We start from the raw sequence: 12641 nt of genomic DNA, 5'->3' as shown, positions 1-12641 counted from the left end.
TGGGGAGCTGCTGTGTGGTTGTGTGTAATGGCAGTTGTCTCATGGCTTGAGAACACCTTGCATTTGGCATCTCAACAGGTTCAGCTTGCTTACCAGTTGATTCTGTTGGGTGCTGGTGTTGGATACCTGTTTTTCCTTCCCTTCTCGGTGCCTTGGAGTTGCAAACGTGGCTTCCTTCTATGTGTGAGGGTTAAATGCTGGTGGAGGGTGAGAGGAAATCCCGATGCTGAGCTTGAGCTAACAGTTATTGTTGCACAATATTGCTGCACATCTCCTGCCAAAGTGGAGTTGCAGCATAGGGGCAGAACCCTCTGATCAGAACGTGCCTGTGTGCTGAGGTGGGTCCTTGCTCCAAGATGATGGCTTAAAGTAAGAAAAGTCCTGTGTGTAGCCCCTAGTCATGCTGTTTTCCTTAAGAACTTGAGGGGTCATGAAATGGAGGTTGTGGCTCTTCTGACCTGTGACAATGGTGCTAAGAGGGAGAGAGTTTCCTCATTCCTCTCTCCTGTCCCACCCTGTTTGTTTTCTTTTTAGCAGGCTTCTACAGAGCACGAAAAATAGCCATGTGTGTGTGCGACCCTGGTGACAGCGCAGCATCGAGGTGGGCGCACCCTGAGGTCTGAGCCCTTCAGGTGTGCAAACCCTTTGCAATACCCGCGTCTGCAGCCGCCGTCCGCCCCAGCTCCCCTCGCCAGGGCGTGCCCAGGAATCCAGCCCGGTGCCTCTCTCTGTGCAAACACGTGGAGCAGGCAGGGGGTGAGAGATCAAGTCGCCCATTCAGACAGAAATACCTCCTGCTGAAGGGCTGGGTTTGTACAGGACTAAACCTATTTAAAGAAATTGCAATAATAGAAACGTGTACGTGTGGATTTCTCCCTCCAGGTATGGAGTCAGGCTTGTTGAAAACAGCACCTTTCTTGTGATGTGCACAGCTCCATGTCATTCCTTCAGAGTCTGCGAAAGCCAACCAGAGATTTGCAGCTTGAAATATTACAGAGCTGTTAACCTGCTGCTCCTGCTGCCCTAGGCAGTGTTTCTTACCCACAGGCAGAGGTAGAGACCTCCTAAGTTGTGACTCAGACTGGTTGTACTGGGGTGTTCTAATGGAAGTGATTTATTTTCAGACAGGAATTCCCCCACATGCTGGTTACCTTTAGTAACACAAACGAGCTGCAGTGGCTGGCCTGGGTATTTCCCTTTCTGGTACTTAATATCCCATCCTTTTAATGATCATAGAATCATGGAATAGTTTGGGTTGAAAGGGACCTCAAAGCCCATCCAGTTCCACCCCTGCCATGGGCAGGGACACCTCCCAGTGGATCAGGGGCTCCCAGCCCCATCCAGCCTGGCCCTGAACCCCTCCAGGGATGGGGCAGCCACCCCTGCTCTGGGCAACCTGGGCCAGGACCTCCCCATCCAAGGATCATGTAAAATGTCTTTTAGTGTCAGGTAACTGCAACCGGGGGTGGATTTGGCATTGGAGCACTTGTGTAGTGGAGTGGGAAGCAGTGGCCCAGGTGAGCATCAACCTGTCTGTAACCTGTCCCAGGACCCTTCTCATCCGTGTACAGCTCCTTGTGAATGCCTGACCTCCATGGCTGTTAATATTGTGAGATATTGTGAATATTGAGAGAACACGTCCCCTGTTTGTCCCTTTCTGAAGACCAGTGATAGTAAATGTGTGAGAAGTTGGACACAACCCCACCACAAAGGGAGTTTTCAGTCTGATAAACAGCTGGGGCTTCGGTGGAGCGTATTGGAACCTGCAGAGCTTGGTGGGAGCATGAGATCCTACAATGAATAAATAATCGAACTTGGCAGTAGCGAGAGTGTTGTGTCCGAAGCAAAAGCAATGTATCATCAACAGAAAGCCAAAGAGGGAGAGATGAGATTTTGGCTGGGGGAGAGAGAAGGTTCTTACGCTACTTCTTTCTTCTTGCGGCTCACTTCCCTTTGATCTCGTGGTGTTAAGTGCTTTGGCTGTCCTTCTTCCTTCCCTTCTCCAAAAGACGATTTGAAGTTTGTGTGTCTTGGCAGGGGATTCCTTTCCTAGTGTTTTTACTTTAGGACTTCATTTCTTGAATATTTTATCTCTGAAAAAGTACAATCCTAATAGCCATGCTATATGAAAACGGCACCATTTTCTCTGCAGGTATCCCTTGGGAATGCTTTGCTGTGTCAGAGGAGCTGCTGCTTCTTTTAGTATCTCTCTTTTTTCCTTCTGCTTAAACATTTTTCTGAGCTTAATATTTAAGCACAACTCAGGGGCGAGGTGAGCAGAATTACCAGAAATATGCACAAGGAATACGTTTTGCTTTTAGTCAGCACCATTAGGTTACATGACAACTTCCATGGGGAGTTCCTGTGAACTCGTCTGATGTGATAAGAGATGGGCTACAACCTCTGCACAGAGACGCAGGGAAACGCCCTCACTGGCTCTTGCTGGTATTGGGTGCATACAGATGCTTCCTTGCACCCGTTTCAGGGCTTGCAAGTTCTGTCCCAGCACTGCTGACTTATTTTCCTTCTTGTCGTCCCCAGATCTTTAACTTCTCTCATTGCTCTTTTTAGATCAACTGCAGAGCCTTTTGCAATCCCCCTGATTCCAGCACAGCCGCGTCACCAGCTCCTGGTCACAAACTGAACCATCAGCTCCATCAGCTGGTTCGCAGTTGGGGTTTCGTTTGCTGGTGCTGCTTTCAGTTTGGAAAGCTCTTGTAGAGTTTCATTTCCCCTCTCCAATCTAAATATATTCATACCTATCCCTTCAAACACCAACTTGTCTTTTAGCTTAAAACCCACTTTTGTCCAGGTTGCAGACACTCCTGGTGATTGATCTCGAAGCAAGTACATCTCCTCTCATTTTTTTTAAATTTTAATTGGATAAAGTGTTTGTGCTTTGTTTTTGATTTCACCTAAGCACTGGGCTAGACTGAGAGGGAACACAGTATTCCAGACAGGATCTAGGACAGCGATGGTGGTGCTTACCTATCTTCAGTGCCACCTCACCTGGCCTGTGCTGGGGTTACCTCTGCCTGGCTCTGCCACGCTCATGGGTGCTGTTGTTTCAGGGCTGTCTGGTATTTCCAGGTTGTTTTCTCTCTTGTTGCTCTTTCATTTCACACCAGAAAAGGTCCAGGTACCAGCCCAGACTGTGCTAGGGTGCAAAATCCATGCCCACGTCTAACCGCGAGGTGCACTTCTGGTTTAATGGAGCCTGTCCAGATATTCCTGATTTGCAGTAACCAGATTAGGGATTGCAGATGGCTGCCTTTTGAGTGTTCCTCTCGTTGTGGGTAATGTGATTAAAGGGGAAGATGTGACAATGTAAAGCTCCTGGAAATGAAATCGGATTGCCCATGGCTAGTGCAGACCTTTGCCTGGTAATCGGCGCTGTACCACCTAACTTAATTTCTTTGTTAACCATGTTCCCAATAAAATGCATAACTGTCAATTAAGAGAAATACTCTAATCAGACCCTTTAATATATGCAATTTAAAATGGATCTTGAGATATTTTTGCCTCTTGCTTGACTGCAATTGAGAAGAAACTTGGGCTTTTTCCTCTTAGCAATAAAAAATGTTCCTTTATGCAGAGCTTTGTCCCCACGTGCCACCTCTATCAGATTAGGCTGCTTTTCTGACAAGAGCGTTCGGGATGGCACAGCAACTTGATGATGTAAAGCTCAGAGGGACACGCCTCCACTAGACTGTCCCACTTGCTTCACTGTGTGCTCTCTGTAGTCAGAACGCAGGATCACGAGGATGCTCCAGAAGTTTATCCAGAGGCAGTAGTTCCCAGTGGCTTAAGAGTGTTTTCTCTTGCAGTAGCAGTACAGAAACCATCTTCTGTTTAGAAAAGTGCTGTTGCTTATTTGTTTTCCTTTGTTTTTCAGGGTCCTACTTTTCCACGTGCCTTTTTGAACATTTCTTGTTGGAAAGATGTCTCACGCTCACCCCACGAATGGCTCCATGCTGCCAGCCACGCATCCCCCTGAGCATCACCACTCGACGGCAGCCCCGGGACACAGTCATGGGTCTGACATGATGATGATGGTAAGTGGAAAAGTCATAAGTGACCTGAGAGCATTTCCTTGTCTGTGCTTCAGAGTAACTTGTCATCGTAAAGGCGATGCTTTTGAGAATCAGAAACTAAACATAGCTTTGGAAGGCATGGATCGATCCAGTTAAAGCACAGAGCCCATTGTGGCTGTTCTGGGGTGAAGGAGGTGATCTGCAACACAAAATGCATTTCAGATCTGGAGGTCCTTTGGCAAAACAGTCTTGCCTTGCAGAAACCTCTCCAGCAGCCAGCCTGGTGTCTGCTCTCTAGACAGCTGAAGGCAGAGATACAAAGTGAGCATTTTCCTGCAAGAGGATGAGATAGATGGAGTTCTGCAGGGCTGTTGGTGTTGGCAAAAGCCTTAACTGGCACTGAGAGGATTCTGAGGATAGAGCTGACCCACAGGTGACCAATCTCAGTGCCCTTTTCCTCCTGAACTCCTCAGTTTGAGGGGCGAAGTGCCAGCGGGACTCTTTGCCACGCTGGCATTAAGGCTGTGTTGGCCCCCAGTCCTGCTGCTCTAGCGAGCTGCAATTTAAACGAGTTCAGACTTGTGCATGCTGGCATCACTGAAGCTGTGCAGAGGTCCTGACCAAAGTTTCCATGGAGATGGCTGTAGGATCTGTGTCATTGTGTGTAGCTAGTTCTAGGGAATTCAGCTTATTCTCTGTTTTCTGAGTACTTTTGATGTGAATTTCAGATTATTAAAACATGAGACTCCATGGCAAAATTTTGAAAGGAGGGGAGAGCATTTCCGTGTCAAATAAGAATATATGTTTTGCAAGCTTTGGTTAAAATGTGCCTGCCAGCTGTGTGCCCCAAAGAAAGAATCAAGAATTGCTGTTTCTGCTTACGCTGCAAACAATATCAGAGCGGAAGGGAGGACTGCAACAGCCTTGCCCTTTGCGCACACGGCCCCGTACAGAGCCCAGTAGTGCTGGTGGAATGTGCAGTCTAGCATTGTCAGGCTGAGAGAGTTGGGGTTGTTCAGTCTGGAGAAGGCTCTGAGGAGACTTTATAGCAACCTTCCAGTACCTGAAGGGGCCACAAGAAAGCTGGAGAGGGACTGTTTATAAAGGCTTGAAGGGATAGGACGAGGGGCAATGGGTGTGAACTGGAAAGGGGCAGATTTAGATTGGACATAAGGGGGAATTTCTTCAGCATGAGAGTGGTGAGGCACTGGAACAAGTTTCCCAGGGAGGTTGTGGCTGCCCCATCCCTGGAGGGGTTCAAGGCCAGGTTGGATGGGGCTTGGAGCCCCTGATCCAGTGGGAGGTGTCCCTGCCCATGGCAGGGGGTGGAACTGGATGGGCTTTGAGGTCCCTTCCAATCCAAGCCGTTCCATGATTCTATATAAATGCTTTCTTCACGAGCATCAGGCACTCTTGCCTCTGCAGCTAGAGGAGCTACCTTAGCCCCCAACTGAACACGGTGATTAATCACACAAGACTTGGAGTTAACTTGGCGCATAAAACTGCCAGGGGAGGAAGCAGGTAGTTGTAGTGTCCCAGAAGACAGACTGGATACATCTTAATGGATGCGTATTCCCATTCCTCACCTAGAAACGGGCTGTGTTTCAGCCGTCATTTATGGATGTAGGCGCGAACGCTGGGTTGAGGGAGTTTTGTTTGTAATGTAAAGGTATTAAATTAATGTAAAAAATGGATGTACTCTCTAAAAGCTGCTTTACAGTGATTTCTGGTCTGGGGGTAATGAATAATGCTCATTCTTATGGACGCTGAAATAAATCATAATTCTGATTTTCATCTAAAAACCTTAGTTAAGCAATGAGGAGAGTTCAGAGAGAAGTTCCTCAGGCTTAGTGAGTACTTTACCTGTGAAAGCACCATATGCACCTGAGGCATGTATTCACCTGCGATGTATTCACCTGATCCTATGAGCGTAAGCTGGCCGGGGATTATTGATTTCTCCCCTTCCCACAGCGTTCACTCTGAGGCTTAGAGCCCTTATTTCCACCCAGACGAAGCCGTGTTCCTGATTTATGTATAATACTCCTTGCTGTACCTGTATATTTCCCGAAGGATGTTAGAGGTTCTGCAGGGAGACAGTACTTGTTGGCACGGTGTGGGATGGGACCAGAGGATTCAGATGGATGAGCCCCTGTCCGTATGAGGTGGGAGAAGAAAGGCCCCGTACCCCAACCCAGGAGGCGAGGAGGGGCTCCACAGAGACACCCCCAGTCCCTGACTGCTTCTGGCTCTCCAAAAGCCAGGAGAGGGCACTTTTCTGTGGCAGGTCCTAGGAAGGATGGTGCCTTCTGCCCAGAGGCACTACATGAAAGAGCTGCACACTCGAATCAGAACCTGGAGCATTTTAACCAGGCCTAGCGTGTGTGTTACATGAGATTTACTGCTGGGTTGTATCTGGTGACCAACTGATGATCCAAGTTCTCCTTGTAATACAGAAACCTTTGCTAATCTTGTTGCGAGCTGCATCTCAGGGTGAGCTATTCGGGCTCATCTTGATGTTCTTTATGTTTTGGGCAGGCCATGACTTTCCACTTCAGCTATGAGAATGTGCCATTGCTGTTTTCTGGACTTATAATCAATTCTCCTGGAGGTTAGTAAAACTGTCTTGTCCAGTCCAAACAAAACGTTCGCAATCGATTCATATTTTGGGAGCTACTTTACTATTTATGCCAAAAAATGCCGGTCTGCTGTTGAATCTAGTTTAAATGGCATCCGTGGGGTGGAAGACTAAGGGAGATGTTTGTGTAGTTTGAGAACTTAGTTGGTCTTACCAGTGAAAACGATTGCTGGCTTCACTTTGTGGGTGCAATTCTGCTAAACATAGGGATGGAATTCACATTTCCCCTCTGTACCCACGTGCACGCTGTGCCCAGCGCAGTGCGATGCCGCTGTTGAACCACACAGCGTCTCTTCTGATGTGCTTTGAAGCAAACATCTTTTGTTGCACAGATATGATAACGTTTCCTCTTTTGTCAGAAATGGCTGGTGCTTTTGTGGCTGTTTTCTTCCTGGCCATGTTTTACGAAGGCCTTAAGATCGCCCGAGAGTGTCTGCTCCGTAAATCCCAAGTCAGCATTCGCTACAACTCCATGCCAGTGCCAGGTCCCAATGGCACCATCTTGATGGAGACTCACAAAACTGTTGGGTAAGAACTTCACTTCATTCTAACAGATTTCTTCAGTAGCTGACAGAGGCAAAAACTGGGACAGAAAAAACTTTACACAGCCCATATTACTCTCTGCAAAGTACCCTGACTCCAGACTGGGACAGTGCTTGGCACTGGGCTTGGGTGACTTGGCCTCCCTTTAGGATGGGGATAAAAGGAGGAAAGCAGCAAGGAGTCAGATAAGCTTGTTTTTTTTCCAGAGCAGTAAGGAACACATTTGTGGAGTTGCCAGGAACAGAATGTGGGTGTTCTAGCCAGTGACCCTGTTAGGATCCTTCTGTTGACAGGTAGTCAGAGCCTCTACTCAGAAAAGCCATTGTGCTTATTGAAGGTGGGGGTGAAATGACCTTCTAGAAGTTTGTTTCTCAGCTAGATGTTTCACCCTCCCAGCAAGTTCCATGCCTTCTCCATTATCAGTCAGTTCTGTGGGGAAAGACACAGTAACAAGTGTCGGATGCATGCAGAAGGCTGTGCCCAGCCTGCTTTGCTCTCTTCTCTGCCGTTCCGTGCCCACTGTGGCACCCTGTCAGCCTAAGAGCCAAGCTTTCTGTTGGAGCTGTGCGTTTTCCTGCCTGTGTCTCGCAGGTGCTGACTGTCCTTTGGGTTTTGTGTTCTCAGACAGCAGATGCTGAGCTTCCCTCACCTCCTGCAGACGGTGCTGCACATCATCCAAGTCGTGGTCAGTTATTTCCTCATGCTGATCTTCATGACGTATAATGGATACCTCTGCATAGCTGTGGCGGCAGGCGCAGGAACAGGCTATTTCTTCTTCAGCTGGAAAAAAGCAGTTGTTGTGGATATTACGGAGCACTGCCATTAACTCTGGACACTGCCCAGAAGCCTCCCCACCCCACTGCTCCCTCGAAGCGCAGCCGTCATGAGGACTGGATCATTCCTAAGCTGAAAGAGAAAACAATATCAAGAAAATCAACTGGAGTTCACCACGAGTTCTGAGCTGGGGCGAGGGATGTGAGGAGCTGGGTTGTGCTGCTCGCTCCTGCTGCAGGCTGGCAGTGGGGTTGACTCTCGAGGGTCCCGTGGTAGCCGTTCTTGGCTAGGTTTTGCTTTATTCTTAGATTATGCTGTGATTGAAATTAGTTGGCTGACAGAAACGTAGAAATTATTCTTTAAAAACAAAAGAAAACATTTTATTTTTAAATTTAAATGCTCATCTGTGAGGGTTTTATGAACTGTAGATAACGATCAGAGCTGCCAATGGAGCCTACGTGTGCAAATAATGGGTATTTTATTTTTACTTTTCTCAATGTACATGGTGTCAGGGAGGAGACCTCCCTGGCATTGTGGCTTTTTGGGGCCAGTGACACCTTCTGATGCAGAAGGACTCAGCCTCTGAGGAAGACTCGGTGCTGCACATCAGACATGCTCAGGTGTGTCCTAGCAAGGGATATTTCAACATAAATGTGAGCCGTGTGCTTCGGGGCTCTGGGTGAGTCTGTCCTTTACACCTGTGCTGTTATTTTAAAGCACAAGACACAAGGTGTTGCTCTTTGCTGAACGTCGCTGCAGCCACACCCCCGCCAAAATTACAGCAACCCCCTGTGCTGCGTTACAGAAGGTTCAGCCACATCCACACGACCTGCTGACCACACGGAAGGAAACTTCTCCCTTCGCATCTGCACCACTGCTGAACTTCAATCCTCTCTTTATTTTTAATGCCACAATCCTCAGCCGCTTAGACTACATGGGAGGTGACCCCTTGTGTGGTTGAAGTGGTCTAGAAGTACCCCAGCAGCTCTCCTCAGCTTCCAGTGACATTTTGGCGTAGCTGCTTCCAGTTCCCAATCATGGACATGAATGCAGTAGACACAAGAAGACAGTTGCATGTTCACAAGGCAAAAAGACTTTAAATAAATCATTGAACCCGTTGAATTGCACCTGGACGGACCTAGAGCTCAACCTTGGGTTTACTGGAACTGGTTCTGTAAATGAGGCAGGAGCTCAGTCACGATTTGGCAGCATTAAAGGTTGAAATGTCTGCAGAGGGCATTTTGTGACTGAGATGAAGGAAATAAAACAAGTTTGTTCCCTTGAAGGAGAGATTTGGGGAAGAGAAGAGAGAGAAGATAGGACTAAAGCAGCTTCAGTCTCGTCTCAGGTGAAATTTAGAGCAGTTTGAGCTGATTAAAACCTATTGCTGACCCAAAATACTCCTCTTTGTCTTAATAATCATGCAGTGACCTTGTAAGCTTGGAGGTGCAGGATTTCTCACCGCCAGTGGTGGAGGGGTGTTGTAGCACAGCAAAGAACTTCCCGGTCAGCGCTGTGAGCTCCACGCGTTTCACAGGCAAACCCAGCTTCCCGCACGCCTGATGCCCAGAACAAACTTTGGGTTTTCTAGGGAGCACTTCAGGTTTAGCTCTTGGTTATTAAACCGTAGGGGATGCTGAGCAGAGCACAGTGCAAAGCTGGAGTCTTTCTTCTGCCCAGGCTGCCCCTTCCTGCCTGCAACTGCCTGAAAGGGAAGAGGGGGGAATTTTAGGGCACTGAAAAACAGGTGCTACGTTCAGATCGAGACTGATGTCTGGGATGCGCTGTGAGAACACGGAAGCCCTTCCCGGTGGAAATATCTGGGCCCGTGCAGGAGCATTCTTTTCCTCTGAAGATGCTGCTGGTCACCCTGTTTGCTGTGCAAGGAAAGCTGTAGGAAGAGGAATTGCATTTCTTTTGCCTGTAACCCTCACAGGGCGAGGCCCATCCCTGCACGTGTGGGTTCCTCCCTCACCCTCGCTCCACCACCCTCCTGGGAGGGCAGTGGGAGATGTGTTGGTGTTGCTTCCAGGACCCTGAATTGCACCACCTGAAGTCAACTGTCCAGCGTTGGTGCCAGGACACCTTGTTATCTTTGGGCAGTGCAAATACAGAGTAAAAGGAGAGGAGCTAAAAGCAGGTGTACGTTTCTAAAGAGCTGCTTTCTGTAGCAAAGTTGTGTCTGCGTGAGAGAGGGAAAGGTATTTTCATAGAAAACTTCTAGCCAGCTCCTGGTTAAAGGCAGGAAAAGCTCTTCCCTGGTCTGATCTTTGAGAGGAGTCAGGTCTGTAACAGCCCGCAGAGGGACACGCTGATGCCTTCTCTGCGTTTGTCATGCAGGTAAGAACCTGCTGTGCCCTGTAAGGTCTCCTGCCTCTCCCTGAGAGTGAAACCAGAGCTTTCCAGTCCCTGCAGGAGAGCTGTAAGGTAATGGCAGTGTTTGTCAGAGAGAGCTGAAGCAGTTAAGTGCTGGAGTTGGTCGTTTATGTTTTGAATGCTTTCCAGTGCAGGGGCAGGATCCCTGCAGGAGCTCAGAGCTGCCACCGCCACTTGGAGCGGTTACTCCTGGCTGAGCTGGCGTTCCCGCTCCAGGGGTGTCTGGTCGTAGGACACAGTCGGGAGTGGCTTCGTGTGATCACACTGGTTACTTCATTTACCTCTTGCTGTGTTGTTCCCTCAAACAGAACCTCTGCTTGGCCTGAGCTGCCTGACCTTTTAGCTGCCTCTCCTCGTACTCAAGTGACCGGACTCTGATCCACGTGATCAGAGACGGATGACTTGGAGATTGGGAAACAGTCGTGGCTTTTGCTTGATAAACTCTGTTCTCGTTAGCTTTTCTGCCTACGTGTAGCATCTCTGTTCCTCCGCATTGACCGCTCAGAGAATGAGAACGTCTGTTTTCGAAGGGTCGCCACCTCCTGCCCACCCATGAGAGGGCACAGAGGGAGGGCAGAGGTGCCGCGGAGCTGGGTCGGTGCCCGTCCCTGGTGCACAGAAGCCTCCCAGGTGTCTGGCAGGCGCCCCAGCTGCCCTCCTGCAGCCTGTGGGAATGGCAAGGAGCTCTGGGCAGCCCCGAGGTAGCAGTGGGAGCCCAGGCTGGGCTCCGGGAGCGGCGTGTGAGGAGGGATGGTGGTTGATGTGGGAGGATGGAGAGCAGTGTCCATACAGCTTGCCAACGTGGCGAGGCACGACTGAGAACGGGCTGCCTCGAGCCAGGGTCTCCCTGACAGCTTTGGCCGTGCTCTCTTCTTGCTTCAGTTTGACAATCGGTGGAAGCCAGCAGCCTCGCTGTGCCCCGGTCTCAGCCCAGGTTGCTGTTGGCTTTGCCAGAGCCTGCACATCCTGCCTTCCCTACTGACTCCAAGTGCTGCTGGTGCGCTTTGAGTTGTCCAGGTAACACTAAACTCACCTCGAGCAGCGCTTGCAGGGAGGTGAGGACCCTAATGGTTATAAAACTGGAGTAAATGAAATCCCTGCCCCAGCACATGTGCAGCGTGCTTGGAATGTGGTGTCCCGTGTCTGTCTGTGCCCTGGTGCTTTGTCTCTGCACACCGTACCTCTGGATTATCATCTTGGAAGAAGTGCCCCAAGGATCCGGGGTGCCTTCATCAGCTTGTGTTTCTCTCCGAGTGCCTTTTCAGTTTGTTGGGAGCCAGGGCCACCGCCTCCAGCGGGATTCCTGGCTCTTTACAGCAGACTGTCACTTTTGGTTTTAGTCTTGCTCTTTGTGGCGGTAGCGCGTCTAATGTTACTGTGAATGTCAACAATCTCCTGTATATAATTAACCAATAAAATAGATTGCATTTTACTGAGGTGGATGGAGGTGTTTGGGGAACAATCCTCAACCGGAGAAGGGCGGCTCGCGCTGCAGCACTTGGAAAAGGACTCTGAGAGTTAAATGCCTGCTGTTATTAGGTAGAGGGCCCTTTTTTCCCCTCCCTTCCTGCTGTGTTGGAGCAGCAGGGGCCAGGGTTGGGGTGGGAGCGAGGAGCAGCGTCCTCTACACCCACCCCAGCCATGGCGAGTGGAATGTGGGCAGTGCCCACTGTGTGAGCAGGTGCTTGTTTCAGCCCAGTTACGCTTTGCAGAGTGTGAGGAAAGCTGAGGGGAAAGGAGGAATCGGTGCCTCCAGATCTGCTTTCCCCTACAGAAAGAAGAGTCAAGGTACGGGAGCTCAGGGAGTTGGAATGATGATCATGGAAGGTGTCTGGGTACAGCAAGGAATTCCAGTCTCCTTCACAGGTTGTTACTTCAGGCTGTGTCCATCCATAGCCAAGAAATGAAGGGCTGGGTTGGTTTTTCTCTCCCTGTGCAACCCAAGGATGTTTGGAACGTACCAAGACGTTTCCCTGTCAGACCTGGGGCACGCAGGGAGTGCCTGAACAGCAGAGCAGTCCTGATCCTTCTGCGTGGTTAGGGAAGCATCTCTGCTCTAGGGGAAGGGATAACTTTACAGGGAGCCCCTAATGCCAGGTGAGGGGTTTGTTCTCTTTTTTTTTTTTTTTTTTTTTTTTTTGGGACGTGGTGGTGGTGTTTAAACTGAGGGATTTACATCTCCAGTGTGCCACTGACCCAGGAAAACTGGGAACGGGCAGTCCCTGCCTCTGGGTAGAGCTGTCCCCGTGGAGTTGGTCAGGTAGAGACGGCCGCAGGGA

At 49.5% G+C, this 12641-nt stretch overlaps 1 protein-coding gene across 1 annotated transcript; it reads left to right on the top strand.

Moving 5' to 3' along the window:
- The first annotated feature begins 3898 nt into the window (after positions 1-3898).
- On the top strand, positions 3899-9292 carry SLC31A1 (solute carrier family 31 member 1). The gene is made up of 4 exons (XM_069873147.1): positions 3899-4055; positions 6570-6642; positions 7029-7197; positions 7837-9292. The coding sequence occupies exons 1-4, from the start codon at positions 3942-3944 to the stop codon at positions 8036-8038; spliced, it is 558 nt and encodes a 185-aa protein (XP_069729248.1). The 5' UTR covers positions 3899-3941; the 3' UTR covers positions 8039-9292.
- Positions 9293-12641: the final 3349 nt, after the last annotated feature.

This window comes from Phaenicophaeus curvirostris, chromosome 20 (assembly GCF_032191515.1).
Source record: "Phaenicophaeus curvirostris isolate KB17595 chromosome 20, BPBGC_Pcur_1.0, whole genome shotgun sequence".
Classification (NCBI taxonomy): domain Eukaryota; kingdom Metazoa; phylum Chordata; class Aves; order Cuculiformes; family Cuculidae; genus Phaenicophaeus; species Phaenicophaeus curvirostris.
This window is presented reverse-complemented; position numbering and strand designations above follow the sequence as displayed.

Bases quoted from the DNA above. Each gene is read 5' to 3' on its own strand.
- SLC31A1 (XM_069873147.1), top strand. From the start codon at position 3,942: ATGTCTCACGCTCACCCCACGAATGGCTCCATGCTGCCAGCCACGCAT. The intron at 6,643-7,028 runs GTTAGTAAAACT...CTCTTTTGTCAG, and splicing joins TATAATCAATTCTCCTGGAG to AAATGGCTGGTGCTTTTGTG. The intron at 7,198-7,836 runs GTAAGAACTTCA...TTGTGTTCTCAG, and splicing joins GAGACTCACAAAACTGTTGG to ACAGCAGATGCTGAGCTTCC.